The 17700-nt window shown below is 37.7% G+C and overlaps 1 protein-coding gene across 13 annotated transcripts in view; it reads left to right on the top strand.

Moving 5' to 3' along the window:
* Window positions 1-17097, top strand: part of celf6 (CUGBP Elav-like family member 6) — a 153531-nt gene extending 136434 nt beyond the window's left edge. For 11 of the 13 annotated variants that reach the window (XM_042218560.1, XM_005912930.2, XM_042218552.1 and 8 more), the window contains 2 exons: window positions 3033-3182; window positions 9640-17097. In XM_042218560.1, the coding sequence (XP_042074494.1) occupies window positions 3033-3160 (128 nt within the window). In that variant the 3' untranslated portion in view covers window positions 3161-3182; window positions 9640-17097. Of the gene's footprint in view, window positions 1-3032; window positions 3183-7252; window positions 7333-9639 lie in introns of all 13 variants that reach the window. The other 2 variants (XR_315235.2, XM_005912932.2) reach the window with 2 other exon arrangements.
* Window positions 17098-17700: the final 603 nt, after the last annotated feature.

Genomic DNA, 17700 nt, shown 5'->3' with positions numbered 1-17700 from the left:
CAGGAGCCCCAAGGCTCTTTTGTAGGACATTAACAAATTAGGCAGAAGATGCTGTGCATTAGGGGAGATACGTTATTATGCATCTAAGAACTTGGAACACTTAATCTTAAAAATGTGTGAGTTTAGTCTTGATAGTGTGGTTATTGATTGGAAATGTGTAAATACATCATATGTGCATCTACACACTGTACACAGCTGTATCACAGTGAATAGATTGATTGTCTGATAAAGTGTCTATTGAATGAAGAAGAAAATATACTTAGCTATCTAATTATGCAAAGCACAATTACAGTGGCTACCAAATAAGAAGCGCTCATCTAAACTAGGTGACCTTACTGTTAATTAAACAGAAAATGTTCAAAGCACTGTGGTGTGTATTCAAATTTTGGCAGGCTAATTATTTATATATGTAACATTTAAATAAAGCAGTCTGTAAGATGACATTTAGTTAGCCAAGATTTTTTTCTGGTTTTTTTTTCTCTCCAAGTGCTCGTCAGGGCAGAAGGCTACTTGTAAGCAAATGAACAGAAATACCATATGTATGCATGTGTTACCTTATTTTTTTGTTTTGCCATATTGTGAGAAGATAATCACAGATCGTCCTCTTACCCAAGTGTTTACAGAGAAGCTTGAGAATTTGAATGTGATAAAAAAGGAGGTCACTGGAGGCACACTCAAAGAATATGCTTACTTCTAAAGGATGTAACCTGGAACAGTATACTCGTAAGGGATTTATAACTGTAAATTTAGTCTATTTAGTTTAGTGCATTTATTTGCAGTATGAAAAAATGGATATCAATGTGCGATGTGGTGTGATATTAAACACTTGTGCAGGTGAGATGGAATATTTCACCTCAAAACAATTAAAACAATAAGATGACAAGAAATCGCAACAGATGCATGCTACAGTTGCATGTGCAGTCTTTTGTAATATACTTTGGTATAATTGTTAACTATAAAATACATAATTTTACCAAGCTTTTTTTAAATCATTAATGAATTATTGAGTCTCAGAAATTAATAAAACATATATTAAGGGTGATCTGTAAACTCCATATATATCCACTGATGAAGAGCTATATTATTATTATGGTTATTATTATGTTTGGTTTTAACCCTGGGCTCTGATACAAAATTAGTCTTAATCCTCTGCATTCAGTCACTCGCTGTTGACTTTTAAAAAGTGATCAAAGCTTACCTTGTTAAGTGGAATTAGGCGGAATTAGCTTAAAAATACATTTCAAAAGGTCTTCTCAGAATGGCGTAACACATACGCACAGGAAGCACGTTAAATACGGTGCAAAAATGAAAACAAGGAGATGCAGCTAACCTAGAGAACACCGGAAACATCTTACCCTTTCTACATGTTTGTTTTTTGCCATTTTATTTTGCCTTTTAATACCTCTTTTCTATTTTTAAATCAAGATGAGTTGCCTCTGCATGTTTGTTGTTTGCTTCGAAAGTGCACATATAGTACATTTACATCCATAAACAGCTATGTTATATGTTCAATAAAAGGACATATAGATAGTTTGTCAGTACCTAAGAACATAAACTAATCATCACAGCAAATAAGCAAATAAACTAATTTACCGAAAAATCATTAATGCATACTGCACGCCACTACTGTGTGTGAGTCTTCTGGTCATCTTAGTATTTTGGGTGGGTGGGGGGTAGGGGGGAAATGTAAGACTTCACTCCTGCAGTAATCTAATGTGTTCAACCTGGCACCTCGACTTAGATTTTCCCTGTTGCTCCTCAATGTGTGTTTTTATTAGAAATGTATAAGATTACAAAGCTTGCAGCATTCTGCTGATATGGATGGTTGTGGGAAGAACTGTACTTCAAGCGGTAGAAGTGTTTGGGGTTTGAGTTGTACTGCAACACACACTCCATGCCACATCACAGGAATGAAACATCAACCTCAAGAAAACAGTTTAAATCAGGAGCACACTCAAATATTGTTTATCCTTGTTTATTTTATGTGCCTGAATTCAAGAGTTTGCAGGGTAGTCTTTGTCCTTTTATACTTTACTTTGACCCCTAGAATCCTATCACCTATTTGGCATGTGGATGTAAATGTGAGGTATGGAGATTCATTAAAGCCAGGGATAGTGTAGGCATGGATGTGTTTGTAGGATTGGGAGGGGGATCACTACCAACTGACAGGCCCTTCCCTGCTCAGTTTGTTTAAAGGGTTTGTAAAAGCAGCAGCCTTATCTCACCCGTACTGACAAAAGCCTGCCCTCTCCCCCCAAATTAAATTGGACCCATAGCGGTGTGATCAAATCAGTTGGCAGGCGGAAAATTCCGGCCGTCAATCACATAGGTGTCTGATAAGACCAGGCAAGGAGTCCCAGTGTGGAAAGCTGTGGGCTCATTCCGCCTCGACACCCAGGTGATAACTCAGAGCAGCAGGCACCTCCGTCCTATACACCTTGCTCCTAGCATCTCGTCACGTCCCCGATGCCCTTTGCTCCTTACTTAGATGCAGTCACATACATGAAAATATGTATACACATGCACACAGACACACACACACCACTGGTGTAGTTGTATGGCTCAACACACAGTTTACTTTTACAGGCGCAACATTTGCGCTACACATAATACAAGACTCCTTTTCTCTCTTTCATATCTCTGAACACCTTTTTTTTTCTTTTTTGTTCTCTGTTCAAGTTGAACACCCAGTTTCTAATGGTACTCCTTAGCTTTTTTTATATCTGTGTTATTACGTTATTAGCCTTTCTGGTATTTTGTTTAATCTTCTTTTTTAATTCGGAGATTTTCAATTAATCGCCTGAAAAGCGAAAACAAAGAGCTATTGTTTTGCCATTGTTGGGAGTTAAAAAGGGTATTTTTTCCTTCTCTTGCTTCTTTCATCTCACCTGTCTTCCTCTTTGTTCCTTAACCGATCCCTTTCTCTTTTTCATGTCTCTCTCATATTCCCTATTCTTCTTTCTTCCTTCCTTCTTTTTTCATTTTCCCATTTTCTGCCCCCATCTCTCTCCTGTTCTGTGTACTTGTCCCAGGCTTTGTGAGTTTTGATAACCCATCCAGTGCTCAAGCCGCTATCCAGGCCATGAATGGCTTTCAGATAGGCATGAAGAGGCTGAAGGTGCAGCTAAAGCGGCCAAAAGATGCCAACCGACCTTACTGACTCGTCTGCTATTCATACCCAGGTACAGTAACACCCATGCTATAATGTCCCATGCCATTCAAAAGCGTTTTACTTCACTTGAAAAAGGTATGGATGCGCCTTGAGGTAACTCCTGTTGTGATTTGGCGCTATACAAAATTGAATTGAATTTACAATATTATCAGTGCAGTACATAGGACACAATACAGAAGACTAGAATGTTTGTGAACTTACTCCTGCAAATCTCATTGTAACTTCTAATGAAAATGTTGATTGCTCCTAAAATTCAAACTTATTATCTGAGCAACTATAAAGTAATACTGTATACTTTCAATGCAGAAATGCAGAAATGAATTAAAAAATTGTATAAATAAAGAACCGCATTTGAGTATTAACTGAGAATGTAATGAAATGAGCTGCACAATAACATTTCCCAAGCTCGCTTTTGTGAATTTCTCTGCTCATTTCAAATATTAAAAAATGTGAAAGTGTGGGCTGCTTTTTACAGGGGGGTAATGGAACGAAAAGCCCAAAAAAAAAAAAAAACCCCAAACCTCCGTTATTCCACCAAATAAAAATCCCATCATTGAATAAAATACTGAAATTTACAGAGTCATCTATATGCCAGACAAATTAGTCCACAAAATGTGTCAACTACTTACAGTCAGAAAAACATAGTTCTATAATCAAGATAATCAAGAAGTGTCAATGTTTCTAGATTTTACAGGACCTTTTCATAAAAACCTCTGGTGATTTCTGCCAGGTTTCCCTGCTGCACAGATTTGTTTTCTGTCTACTTCTGGGAGTCTAGTCTAGCCTAGCCTAACTTGGACCTGCAGGATGCTTTAGGGCAAATAAATGACATCATCAATACCTAGCTGTGCATAATTACCTGTCTACTGGATACTCCACTGGAAATCGATACAAGTTGTTTAGCAACAAATTTCCAAAAGCAATAATTTATCTCCTCAAATAGCATTAGACTTATGTCAGCTATTTGGCAATATACAAGCTGATCCTTTATCAAAGAAAAAAAAATTATACAGTCAATTCAGACATCTAATGAGTATTAAGAGTAAGTGCAGCATGTTTAAATGTTTGTGCTCTATATTTATCAGTATTTGTCAGTCCCATTGTGGGATTCTGCATTTGGTGCACTAGAATGCAACACTGTGTTCAGTGTTAAAGGATACAGAAAACTGGCCTTTCTATATATCTATAGATATCAGTGATTCATGCCATCAGCATGTATGGGACAACCATAATGTAAAAGCCTTTGTTCACTCAAAGACTTGTACTTATAAACAATTATTAATCTAAGATATCGTTTTTGTTTTTTAGCTTAATCCTGCTCTATTGTAACTATTTAGTTGTAACCAAGGGTTATAGAGATGTTTTATGAAGTGAAAATAGTGTTGTATATTTTATTATGAAATTAACATACATGGAAATGTCATTTTTAATGCTTCCACAACAACACGGATGCATAGTTGCATGCATAGTAACACTGTTATGACATTCTTTTACATAGTCCCCCAATTTCAAAGGCTCAAAAGACAGCTGATTGACAAACACTTGGCCAGATGAGGCCTATTCGCCTGCTATTGCATAAAAAATTAAGTATTTGTGTAGTTGATTATAAGTGCCGAACTTCCACTTGGTAACTTGAACTCCCAATAAAAGGTCTAGAGCGTCATTGTCACTGGAAGTGAAAGAGGCCATTAAAATTATTAAAGGCCTGGCAGAGCATCTCAAGGAAGGAAACACAGAATTTGATAATGTCCAAGTTTTAGAATTCAGCCAGTCATCCAAGTATTACAAACAATACTTTTATTAAAGTATATGTTAGTTTGTTTTGAAAACACACCTCATTTTTTGATTTTAGGTCCACTGTGTTTGTGTATAGAGGCAAAATTTTAAAAAAAAATTGTGCCACTGTCTTCACACTTAGTGTATCTGCTGCAAGAAATCTTCTGTCAACAGCTCCCTATTAGGTACCTTAAAATGTGAGAGCTTCAATAAAAATCAATAAAAATACAGATTGCTTAAGGTAGCAACATGCCTCAATAGAATAATTCTCCATTGTAACATATAGGGATGCATCGATCTGATATTTAAATTGGGTACTGGGCCAATCCTGACTGAAAGTCTGGATCAGGTATTAGTCACAACAAGCAGATCTGTGAGGCTCATCTATTCAGTTCAGTCCTGTATTAGCCTGTGTTCATTATTCCCCTTTTCAGCAGAATGGCAATAGTTACAAACATAGGAGCTTATATAACATTGAGGAACCTAACAACCAAAGGTTTGAAGTTTGAAGGTTGGCTTTTACTTCAATGTAAACTGTAGTCAAATGTGTTTACATGACTGCCAATCCTTAATAAGAATGCTTTAAGCTTTTCAGTCTCTCTCTGTCTTGTTACATTTGATTTTACACTTATTGGAAAGCTTTTATTGCATTTACAGAGGTGTAATGTACTGTCCTGAGATTAGGAGAAACTAGCGTGCAACAGTCTAATAACTCTTGCTGAAACTAGACTAGTGCAAATTAATCCATGGTCATAAAGTCAGTAAAATGACATACATTTATTTGTTACATTTTAATTAAAAGAAAATTAGGTGGAATAAAGTTCTTTATTTTAGATAGGACTGCTGTATTGGGTGATACCTATTGTACCTGGAAAAAGTTAGATTAGTGCATCTAGTCTCAAATAATTATCTAATACAAACTACAGTTGTCAGTGAAAAGACAATATAAATACATCGTAAACCAATTGCCTGGAAACTTTTGTATTACAATTACACAGGCACGTATTCTATTCTGGTATTCTATTCTATTCTACTAAAAAGCATTCATAGAAGGTGGTATCCTATACTAATACAGCTCCCTTTATCAGTTCTCTGATATAATTTGAATAGAGCTATCCTCGCTAATTAAGAAGATACCATAAGAAGAGAAAAGGAGTGAGTGAATTTGATTTAGGAGCAAATGGAAAATACAACAGCACTGAATGACATGACAGTCATTGAAATATTTTCAGAATGGCTCCAAGCAAACACGTTTCCCATAATGACATTCTGTCACTTAATCAGTATGTGTGCGTACTTGTTTTTTCAATGTATCCCTCTGTCATTGTGCCATCTTTGTGTTTTGCTTATGTAATTACACCACTTTGGTTGTTTTAAACTAATAGACAGACCAATAATAAGCATTGAAATATTAAAGAAATAAATGCATTAACTTTTTGAAGTCAATTTGAGCAATTAGGTTAATAGATTCCTAAAAATCATGGCCGATAAAAACAAAGTGTATATTTTCTAGATATGTTCTTTCAAATTATTGCACAAGCGTTTATTTATAGCAGGAGAGAGTACATTGGCTTGTTGGGCTTAAAGTAAATAAAGTTCAACTGTTTAATTTTCTAAATTCCAACCCTAATGCGTTATTATGATGAAAAACTTTGATGAAACTTGAATGATGATTTACTGTGTGTGCATGTGTGTGTTCCTTATAGGTAAAAACTTCAATATGTAGATAACTTCAGAAGGCCTTTTTTCTGTAACACTGAAAATTTTTGCTTTGAAGTTGAATTAAAAACACGATCAGACAGCATTCTCCTTTTCTGGTCTCAGGAGCCCTGCTACTCTGAAATTGCGTTCTGTGTCTTAAAGATAAACTTAATGCAAAAAACCTGAAGCACTCACTGTACCCTCATAGCAAACAATGCAAGGCAAATCCAATTACTGTAGACAGGACAAGTTTCTGAAATATGCATTTTTGCCGTAAGGGTTATCTTTGCGAATATAAAAACATCAATTCAAACCTTTAACCTGCAGATGTTGTCAACCCAATAATATTTCACCACCACATTAAAGTACAAAGAGGCTTTTTTCTGTGCTGCACTGAAGATTATTTGCTCTGTTATTTCTGTTTTACTTGTCTTTTTTTTCAGTTTTATGGTAATAACTATAATGACCTCATTTGATTTGTCAGGCAGAATAAGTGAGTATGGAACAAATAGATGGGGTGCTTTGAATTCTGACTTGAGGAAAAGAAAATCCCATTGTTTCTTTCCTTCTTTTGCACCCTTACCAACCTGGCAACCTGACAAGGCCAATCACAGTGTGAGGTGGCCTTTCTCCGCTATAGCCACACACCCCCACACCTGTCATGGGGCCAAGTTCCCTCAGCTGTAAGTTGAACCCATGGTGTCATTTTCTTTTGGATGACGTCATGTGGTGGGCCTGTGACTGCGTTGCATGACGTGGCGTTGATTGATATCTCTAAACTCTCTCTTTATATTCTGCCCTACTTTTATATATATTTATATATACTGTATATTGTATATTGGCAGTTTGTGGAGTGCAGTAATCGATGCCTTTCATGGCTGGTACCTGTAACTGACGTGCTGACTTGTTGGTTGATTATAATTGGAAGTGGCCTTTAACCCTTTGTGCTATTGTAATGTGTGCCCTTGTGATGTTTTACTTTCTCTTGTGGGGTTCATGTGTATGGATGTACTGTATTTTCGATTTCTCTATCTCTTCACATTCACATCACGAAGCGTTTTTTCTTCCAGAAAACTTTTATTCTTTAAGTCTACTTATTTTCAAAAAGGACCTATTTCTCTCTCTGTTCGACAGCTGTTTAGTTGAGAGATGGCCAAGATGACCCTATGTTTGTGAAGCCAATTAAATCTCTAACGTTCACACAGAGAGCACAGGCAAATGTTGACAGTCTACTTCCATCTGCACAGGGAGTACTTCAGCAAGATTGTTTTGTTTGCCTAACACGAGAATCACTTCCCATTTATTTATTTATGAGGGTGCAAACCAATTACACAGTGATAGAAAAGCTGCTGGCGGCACTACAGACCCGCGTACCCAAAATCCGTCCACCATACACCATACTGTACAGAGAGGTGTAAGTAGGGTACAAAAGATAGAATGAAATACAAATACCTGGATTGATTATTTGTGGCTGCCTGTTGCTTGTTATATTTTTAGTGTGATTCTAGCACCGCATAATTTAGGTATTCGGTTTTGCTGCTTGTATGTAGTACAATTTTTGCTCTATGTGTACAAAAAAGCAGCATACAAATTAATAGTGAAAAGGTCCTTTCTTTGCAAGTGAGTTTGTTTCCAACCCTCAAGGCCAAGACTGATAAGCGTTAGTAGTTTTCATTGAGCACATTCTAACCTATTATTTCAGAAGCCCTGCAGGCGACTCTCCCAACCTTAGTCTATCCAGTGAACTCAGGGGGTGTCTAGCCAGGCACGCCAGGGGGCATAAGGTTTTTCTGGCATCAGCTATGCCTCCTAACTGCCAGGTGTCATTTATGGAGCCATCCAAGTAGGTGGTGGTGTGCGGAGGCATAATATTAGGACTAAAAGCTTGTGAAGGGAAAAGAAAGAAAGGAATTCTTTGTTACTGGACAAAGTTACTGCATGAAACAGTTGTGATGTTTTCAAAGAAGCTGTTTACTTGGGGAAAAAATGATCAATTTGAAAGCCACTGTGTGTTTCTACTCAGCTACATGTATAGGGAGAATTGCGAATGGCTTATAAAATAGGGCATCTGTAATTGGGACTGTTAGTGCTTTATGTTGCTAATGGCCGGGCTCGCTTTGGCACACATAAGAAATAAGTTTGAATCGCTGCTCCCCCATCTAAAAAGCAGATCTATTATGAAATGGTAACAAGCTCATTTACAGGAATGGAAAGGTAGAACAAAGAGCGTCTGGGCGCATGTTCTCGTCACAAAGTCAGACCCTTTCATGTTCACTCTCAGAGAGTGATTTGCTGTGATTTCATAGCCTTTCTTCACCCACATCATAGCTCACAACATATTAGGGATGATAGGCTGTAAACTAGATCTTTTATCAACCCAAAGCTCGACAGCACAGACACATTTAGTAACAGTGCAGCATATCAATCCAGCACAAAGGCAAGGGAGTTGTTTTTCATGCTATCCTAATTAGAGGTTAGTTCTTGAAATATGTATCTTTTTCATAATGGACAACTGTCAGTTATTACGTGATTCTAATTATTGCAATATTAGAACTTGCACACACACTTGTCTCGTTTTCTTTATGTTTCCTTCTTGTTCCTTTGTAGCCTGTTTGTAATGAATTAACAAAAAGATGAATGGCAGCAACATCTCGGGCAACTTTTTTTTTTCCAATCAGGGAGATGCAGTCAGTTTAAATTAGGCCTTCGCTGGATTAGTGCTGTCACAGTGTAGATGTCTGTTCCATATGGTTAAAACACAAATTTCCCACCCCACCTCTAGCCCACTTATTTCTGGTTGTGATTGACACGCTCCTCTTTTTTTTTTTCCTCTTCCCCGTCTGTTTCTCATGCTGTTGGCTGTGCCTGTCAGTCTGTGTGATAACCAGGAGCCAGCAACCCTGAGCATGTTTGCCACAGCCCCACTGAATCCACTCTCCTTATTCTCTCCTGTCTTTTTCTCTTCCTTTCTCTCTCTCTCTGTGTCACAGGATGAAGGGCCACAACACCTTATTTCCACAAGTGCAGTAAAAGTACAAAGACTTCTTGCTCTGCTACATATCATGAAGGAAGGGTGGTCCCTTGATCCTCCTGGAAAGCCGCTGAAAGATTGGGTGACTGAGAGAAGGATCCCAGAGTTGTCGGGTTTTTTTGTTTGTTTATTTATTTTCGTTTTTCTTCGCAAATGCCTCTTTTTTTCCTCTTTTGCTTTGGCGTCTGTGGAAGAAGATTTTTTGCAGAGACCAACTTTTTGCTGCTGTTTTTTAGACATGATGGAAAAAAAAAAACCTTTATAGACTCATTATGCTCAAAGCATGCATACTGACACAGGATATAGATAAACACAGAAAACAAATCAAACATACACATTTCAAAAATGCTACACTTAAAGAAAAAAAAAGGAAAAAAAAAACTTTGTACATGTATAAATAAGTGCAAATGCCAACACAAGAACTGAAGCAAACTCATGCGTGTGCGCACACACACACACAAAACATACAAACACACACACCAGCCTGCTGCCATTTTGGTTTTTGTGCCTACACAGGTGTTGTGCTCTGTGACAGGGCAAGCTCTGGATCGAAGAAGAAAACAAGAAGAAAAGGAGAAAAGTGGAGAATCCAGGATAATTTACATGCATCATTCCTTAGGAAATAGGGACCAAAGGACTAAACGCTTTTTAAAAGAATATAAATATATAAATATATAAATATATATTTAAAAACTCATACCTTGTAGCTGCAAGTATTACAATTTACTCGTAGTAAAAAAAAAAACAAACAAAAACATTAAATCAATATCCAGTGGCCTACTGTAAGTATGAATAAAAGAACATGGAAATAATGTATAAAAAAAGACATGGAAACGTAGTATAGGGGCTGATCTTTTGCTCTGGATGCTGATTTAGCACCAGGTTGTAGAGTAGTAGAGTAGACTAGAAAAAAAAAGTGTAGATTTGCTAACTTTTGCTGTTGTTTAAAAAAATACTTGAAGTTGTAATGAAAATGGGGCAAAAGAGGGGTGGGATGGTGTGGGGGGAAGCATTCATCTGCCCCTGTACGCAACAACTCTCTTTCTCTTGGATGTTAACGTATCAGCCACTGGATATCACGCTCATCATGATGTACAAGTCACCGCACTCTCTGACAGATATGGAGATGATCTTCTGGAAGAAAACAAAAGAATAAGAAGAAAAAAAAGACTGACTTTACTGATGTCTGTGCTGGACGGGGTGCAGATGTTTAAGGCTTCACTGGCCTTTGTGTTCAAGCGACAATCCACTGTAAAGACCAAGTAAAATGGACATGGGGTGTCTTTTTTTTTTTTTGTTGTTGTTGGCCTTTTTGTATTGCTACATGAAGTGTGAAATATGAAGCCACAAACTTCTAAAAGGAGATGATTAAAAGTGAGATGGACAAATGGATGGTCATGACCGAAAGAGTAAAGAGGGAAGGAGAAAAAAGTGATAGCTATTGTAACTGCCAGCAGAATGTATTTGGTTTAGTAATGAATTGGCTCTTGTGGTATCAGCATTCTCTCAAAAAAACAAAGTATGCCCATCATCAGCAGCCACAAATTTTGAGTGACATGTCAAGGATATGTGTGTGTCCACTGAAGCTGCTGCAAAACTCTAGACTGAGAAAAATTCATTCTTGTCTGTTGGCAAATTTCTCTAATGATGAATTCAATTTACTTCTGTATTGCAGGAAAGGAGTGACGGCTTTTAGAGCACATTTACCTGTGTAATGTTAATTCCACTGTTAACATGCTCCCTGACCTGCGTAATGTACACATTATTCATAAAGTCCATGGTAAAAAAAAAGTAGAGCTTAATGGCCTCGATCTAAGATAATTCTAACAGTCACTCTTAAAATCATTCAACTCATCTTTAGCTACACTGACACTGATGCCAGGCACTCCAGTAGTGTCGTGTCTTGATTTAGAGTCCTGTAGCCTCTGTTTTTTAACAATTTACAGCTCTGGAAGCAGGCTCCTCTCTAAAACCAGATCAATATGTTTCGAGTGAGTCTAGGGGGAGGAGCGATGCTGTTTCAGTCACCACGAGCACTTCCCAATTTTCTCCGCCGAACACCAGCTCAAATCCATATACCAGCCCTCTAAGCACTGACAGCTGGCAAGGCTAGACAGGAGCAGGGAGAGAGTGGGGAGAAGAGGGGAAGTCAAGAACTCATCACACCGAGATCCTTTAAGCTGATGCTGGTAGGTGATGCCAGATGATTTAACCAAAAAAAATAGAAACCCTAATCAAGCTCTGGTGGCAAACAGTATACATAATCTAATCATAATCTGTGTTATATGCTTTCAAAAGCAGATTAAACAGTCAAGTAGGACCTCAAGTTAATACTTTAGGCACCAGTCCAACGAGCTCATGTTAAGTAATGAGAGTCTTCTTCTCCCTCTTTTTTGTTGAACTAGAAAATCAGACCAGAATTGGTCCAAATCACTAAAGAAGGGACTGATTAAATGTGCCAGCAGATTTCATAGTTTTTAATATACTGCCTTTGCCACTTAAAAAAAAGCTGAAGGTACTAATTTCAGCCCTTGATATTAACATTCCACGTAGCACTTCCTTTTCTCCCGTCCTTAGAGCAGCCATGCCTTTCTAAATCACGGCACAATTGTTTAGCGGCTCTCCCGTTGGAGCAGCATTTTCGAACCTACCTAATGCCTGTGCTCACTACCCTTCAATTATCTCTTGCACCACATTAGACATGCTATTTCACCTTTCTCCCTAATCACACTGTAATCATCAGCCTCTATACATTAGCAGCAACCAAGTGAAAAATCACTGGGATAATCACTTGGACCAAATGACGGGAGAGATGGTCCCCTGCATGCACATGGATGACAGAAGGAAGATTAGGGAGAATTATGTTTGCGCCTACTCCCTGGCAAGGCTGGTGACAGCTGACCTGGCACCAATAATGTAGCCGAATTTACCGAAGAGGCAATGCAGGATGAGGGATAAAACCTTCCATATCATAGCAAGGTTTTAATGTTCCAGAGTAATTTGACCAAAAACTAAAAGAGAAGGGCAGGTAGCAAAATTGATTTAGTTTTTGTTTTCTATCACAAACATTGCAGCAATAGTTGCTTAAAACTGGGTCAAATCCAACATTTTTTACTAGAAATCCTCAATTCTGTTACTGTTCAGCTGCAGTGAGGCCTGTTGTTGTGAATTTTCTTTCAGCAGCAACACTGCATCTCAGAAGATGATGCCTGCAAGTTATAGCCTCATTCATATATATATATCTATATATATAGATATAGATATAGATATAGATATATATATAATCTATATAGATGGGTGAATGAGGTATGGTTGAATATATATATCAGCTCTTAAGGACTTCTTAAGGATTGCCTTTAAATACTGTAAGATAAAACCCAGCCCTCCCTCTGTCATTTCATTTGACATGTGTTACTGATAGAAGGAGCTTTGTGAATTAATGTGAAGTAAGTAAAAACAAAGCCATGTTCTACAAACCATTTATGCTCATTATTTAAGTGAAGCTGAACTAATCAATGGGAAATCTAATGTTCCATGAGCAATGCAATATCCTCTGCTTGTCTTGGCCATCTCTAGAATACATTTCCAACATGAACCTTGCATGGTTGATCCTGTAATCTTTTCTGTCTTATACCAGATGCTGTACTAGTTCCCACTACTAATGGCAGGTTGAGTCCCCAGTGAGCCAAAACTCAGCCTAGCCTTGTATCCTGCTGTCTGCTTGGCTAACAGTGCAGCGATCATGTAGCATATCTGCTATGCCAGGGCTAAATTAGGCAATGTGAAATCAGTACTTCAACATTTTTAAAACGGGTGCTCCTATTACATTTACACTCCAGGGAGAATGTTGCTGAAGTGTTGTGCATTAAAAGCAGAAATAGCTGTGAAACACTAGAACTGCACTAAAACTACCAAAATGAGGAAAAAAATAGAAAGAAAATAGATCTTCTCATTACCCATTTATTAAAGAGGCTCTTGCCTGATTTGCCCTTAGCCTGGACTGGAGACAAGAGCAGACTGAGGCTATGTTTCACCTCTAAAATCACAGACAAATGTCAACCCAGCAGGCACACTACCAAGCTGTTGCCAAACTGTGATTTGATATTTGCCGTCCAGCTTACAAAAAGAAAATGTAACTAAGCGTTTTTGCCAAAAGAAATACATAAGATTTGAATAAGTTCTTAGAATATAATATTTAGCATGCTAGGCAAAAGAAAAAATATATATGTGAACATGAAAAAGTATAAATATCCCCAAAGAGGTAAAGCTTATCTTCTCTATCTTCTCATACTGCACTGCCTTTATTTGCCATTTTTCAATCAGTGATGAGCAAAAGTAATACTTAGGTATAGTCAGTTCTTTGTGAGCATTTAAACCATTTGCCTCTGGCTTATGCACCTAGAAATTTGGAGGTTATATAGTATGAAGTATGCCCCTTTCCTCAGTTGCCACTACACCACTTTTCACAAGATCTGTCTGCTTAAGGAGCATGTATCCTTAGAGGTTCCCAGCCAATGGCAGGGCAGAGCACAAGTCTGTTTGAGAATGAATCTCCCACCCCTGGGTGCATAACACTCACCCTAAAATAGCAGTGATTGTCAAGGAAAGGAAGTGAAATGTAATTGACTGAAAGTGGAGCGATAATTAAAGGAACCTGTTGGACAGGAGGGAAGAAATTAATGCTTCTCATTTAATAGCTGCTTTGGGAGAAAGCTTTTTCAGCATCTTGGTTTAACGCAGTGAGGGTTTGCTGTGGAAATGAGATTTTGTATTGAAAAAGGTAGCAATGGAAATAGTGGAAGCAGGCACTGGGTGGTGGGGGTGCTGTGTGCTTAACTGAAACTCCACAAAATCACTCCCAATACTCAGGGCATCAGGGACTATGATGTCATGATTAGTGGAGAGGTTCAGAGCCTTGCCTTACCCCTTAACCTGAAGGCATTTGAGTAGATAAATATGAGGACAGCAGAAGCTGTACGATCACATGTCACTGTGGGGTGTCCTGAGCCAGCAGAAGGGCTGATGAACCACCTAATATTGTGCTTTGGATTTATAGTATTACCATCCCATTCAAAGAGAAACAAAGAAACACAAAAGATGCCATTATCAACCCAACACTGCACAGTGGTTTGCTGAAGGTATGAAATTATGTTCAGAAACATGTCTGAAAGAAATGAAGACAAAGACTTTTTTTAATTTCTTAATGTAAATAGACTATAAAATACAAAAAAACAGAGGAAGGGTGTACAGCAACTTGTGTTGAAAAGTCCAACTCTGTGGGACAATGATGTCAATATAAAATGTATCCACAGCAGTGCAGGGATTTAGGAGAGTTTTAGTCCTTATAAGCCCCTTCGGTTTGGGCTGTGAACATGCATCCTACAACTCTAAGTGTCTGGCCAAGGCTTAGAGAGTATTTGACTTAGTGTCAAACCTAAGCCATGGCCCTGAAGTGATCCGGTAATTAAGATTCTGTGTACACCGACATGTCATGATTTTTCTGACAGAAGAAAGATTGCCTGTGCCGTAATTGGATTAGTCCAGTTGGGGCTGATGAACAGATATGACACTGACAGTAGAGTTCATCCATCTGCATGCTTTCCGCTTGACAGTGTGAAAAAAACCATCAGCCAGCACCACTCTTTTTTAAATTCTTTGGAAGTAAAAGTTGAGGCTTTACAGCATTTAAGACGCTAGTTTTAGAAAATAAAACTCCAGGTTACAGTGTGTTCAACATGTACATAAACCATTTTGGAATCAAACATTTAATACACATGGTTTAAAATATACGAACACGGTTAGGTTGAGTTTAGAGGAAGGGGACAAACAAGAGAACTATGTTGATCCCAGCAGAACCCCCTGCTTGCTTGACCCAGTCTGACACTGCTCTCCTGACCACACAGCTGCATTACACCTGTACATACAATATAGCTTATTTTTCAATTCTGTTAAACATTCTTTATAGGCCGTACAATAGATCATGTTCAAACAGAAAAAAAGAAAGAATAGTTAATATATTTCAGTGAAACTAAGAAAAGGAACCTATGAAATAATTTATCAAAAACAGAAGATAAAATGATTTTATTTCTTGCAGAGTGAAGCACGGATGTTCAGAAATGGGATTTTATACTCATGTTTGAAAACACGTCTTTATTTTCTCTCTTTTGTTTTGTTATTATCGGTTGAAGCTGGGATAGACCCATTGTCATGAGGTTTATTCAGATGTGCTTTGATCATTGTTCTTTTTTTTCATTTAATTTTTTTGGCTGCACAATCCCTGTGTAAAATCCCTTGTGGATTGGAAAGTTCAAAGAGATTTTGTTCAATGAAAGCTCTTACATCAATACAAGAATTAGCAAACTGCACTGTAAAAGGATGATTGATGGTACTGGTTTTGTGGATTCAGAAAAAAGGGTCCTTTGCACAACTGAGGTTAAAAGGATCAGAATTGCATGTTCAAACGCAATTTTATTTTTTGGACCTTTTGTTGTTTTAAGAAAAAAAATCAAACTTTGCCATCAGATTGTTTTGGGGACTTATGCTGCCATATGTCATTATGTTTAAGCCATTGTTGCTTTCCTGTAATGAAGTTCTCTCTATGTCCTTTTCTTGCCTTATATTTTGAAGGGTTAATTGCATTTATTGACCTGATTTTCATATCTTTTTTTGTTCATGGGACAGTTCTTCCACAGGTTGTTATCTGATGTGACACCATCCACTGAAGACATTGTGCCAAAAGTAGATCACGCTGCTTTTCTCCAGTTTTTTGGTTTGTTATGCGAGGAGGAAATTCTGCCTTAAACCCAGCCTGTTCTCTCTGACAGTACTACCTGTGAACAGTGGTCAGACACGCTGTATTCTGGGGATGCCAAATGTTCTTCGAAACAAACACTCTGCCAGAATCAGTTTTGCCTCAAGCTCATTCTGACACAAATAAGGATGCGGTCATCCATTACCATTTCCATTGGTTACAAGGACCAAAATGTAAACAAACTCAGATAACTGAGAAGTTTGCTCCAATCAAGCATTCAAATGAGAGCCTTTAAAGTGTTCGTATTTAGTCATAGGCAATTTTGCACCATGAAGATTTTTACCATGAATCATTGCATTCCCAGCTTCACAGTCTAATTTCACTGTTGTTATTCATTGCCATAAAAACTCACAATCTATTTAGGTATTTAAATTTACAGTGAATGAAAAAAAACCTCATTTATTTTGTTGGGTTTTTTTGTCTTGAACAATCTGAGTTACTGTTTTCTTTCTTTTCATTTGAAACAGAGATGTAATTTGAATTAGCATTGGCTCTGGTCCGTTTCCCTGATTCAGGATGATATTTCCCATAGTGCTCCTGAACTCTGTAGTTCTCTAGTTCATTATATTCTGCTTAGACTAAAATAAAGCACAGTCCTGTAGAAGACTGAGGTTCCTTTGTCTTTTTTATCCATATACATAGCCCGATTAAATAACTCCTAAATGTTTGGATCTAGCATGATGTGAATGCATGACCCCGTTTGCAAAGATGTGAAGTGTTCGGTGTCGTCTTGTCACTTGGATTGTGGAGAGAATGCATTTAGGACATGTCATTGTATTAATTGAGCTAACAGCACTAACCATATCCGAATACCAAATTAGATGAGACGGTTAGTAGAAAATCGTTTTAAAAAGGGCGAATAATGCATAATAAATGAAAGGGAGATTGGAATAGGGAGAGGAATAAATTGTGAATTGATTAAAAGGAAATGGATATTCAGTCCTTGTCTTATGGAGGTGTTACAGTAGAAACAAAATCAGGTGCAATTTGTGGTACCAGTTATCATCTGTGAATAAGAAGCAGGTGGTCATTCCATTAATCAGAGGCTTTTCTCATGCTACTTTTTTTATTGACAAAGAATATGGCCAGGGTCCATTCTATGGCTCAGAGGCCCCTCCTCTGTCAGAGTTACCCAGCAGTCACCAGGTGCCTCAGAACCTATAACAATGAAATGAAAATACCACACAATATTGCAACTAACTTGAACCC

This window comes from Haplochromis burtoni, unplaced genomic scaffold (genome assembly GCF_018398535.1).
Source record: "Haplochromis burtoni strain Fernald_Lab_line unplaced genomic scaffold, NCSU_Asbu1 Contig_2, whole genome shotgun sequence".
NCBI classification, from domain to species: Eukaryota; Metazoa; Chordata; class Actinopteri; order Cichliformes; family Cichlidae; genus Haplochromis; species Haplochromis burtoni.
Note: the sequence above shows the minus strand (reverse complement) of the source record. Positions and strands in the feature narration are given on the sequence as shown.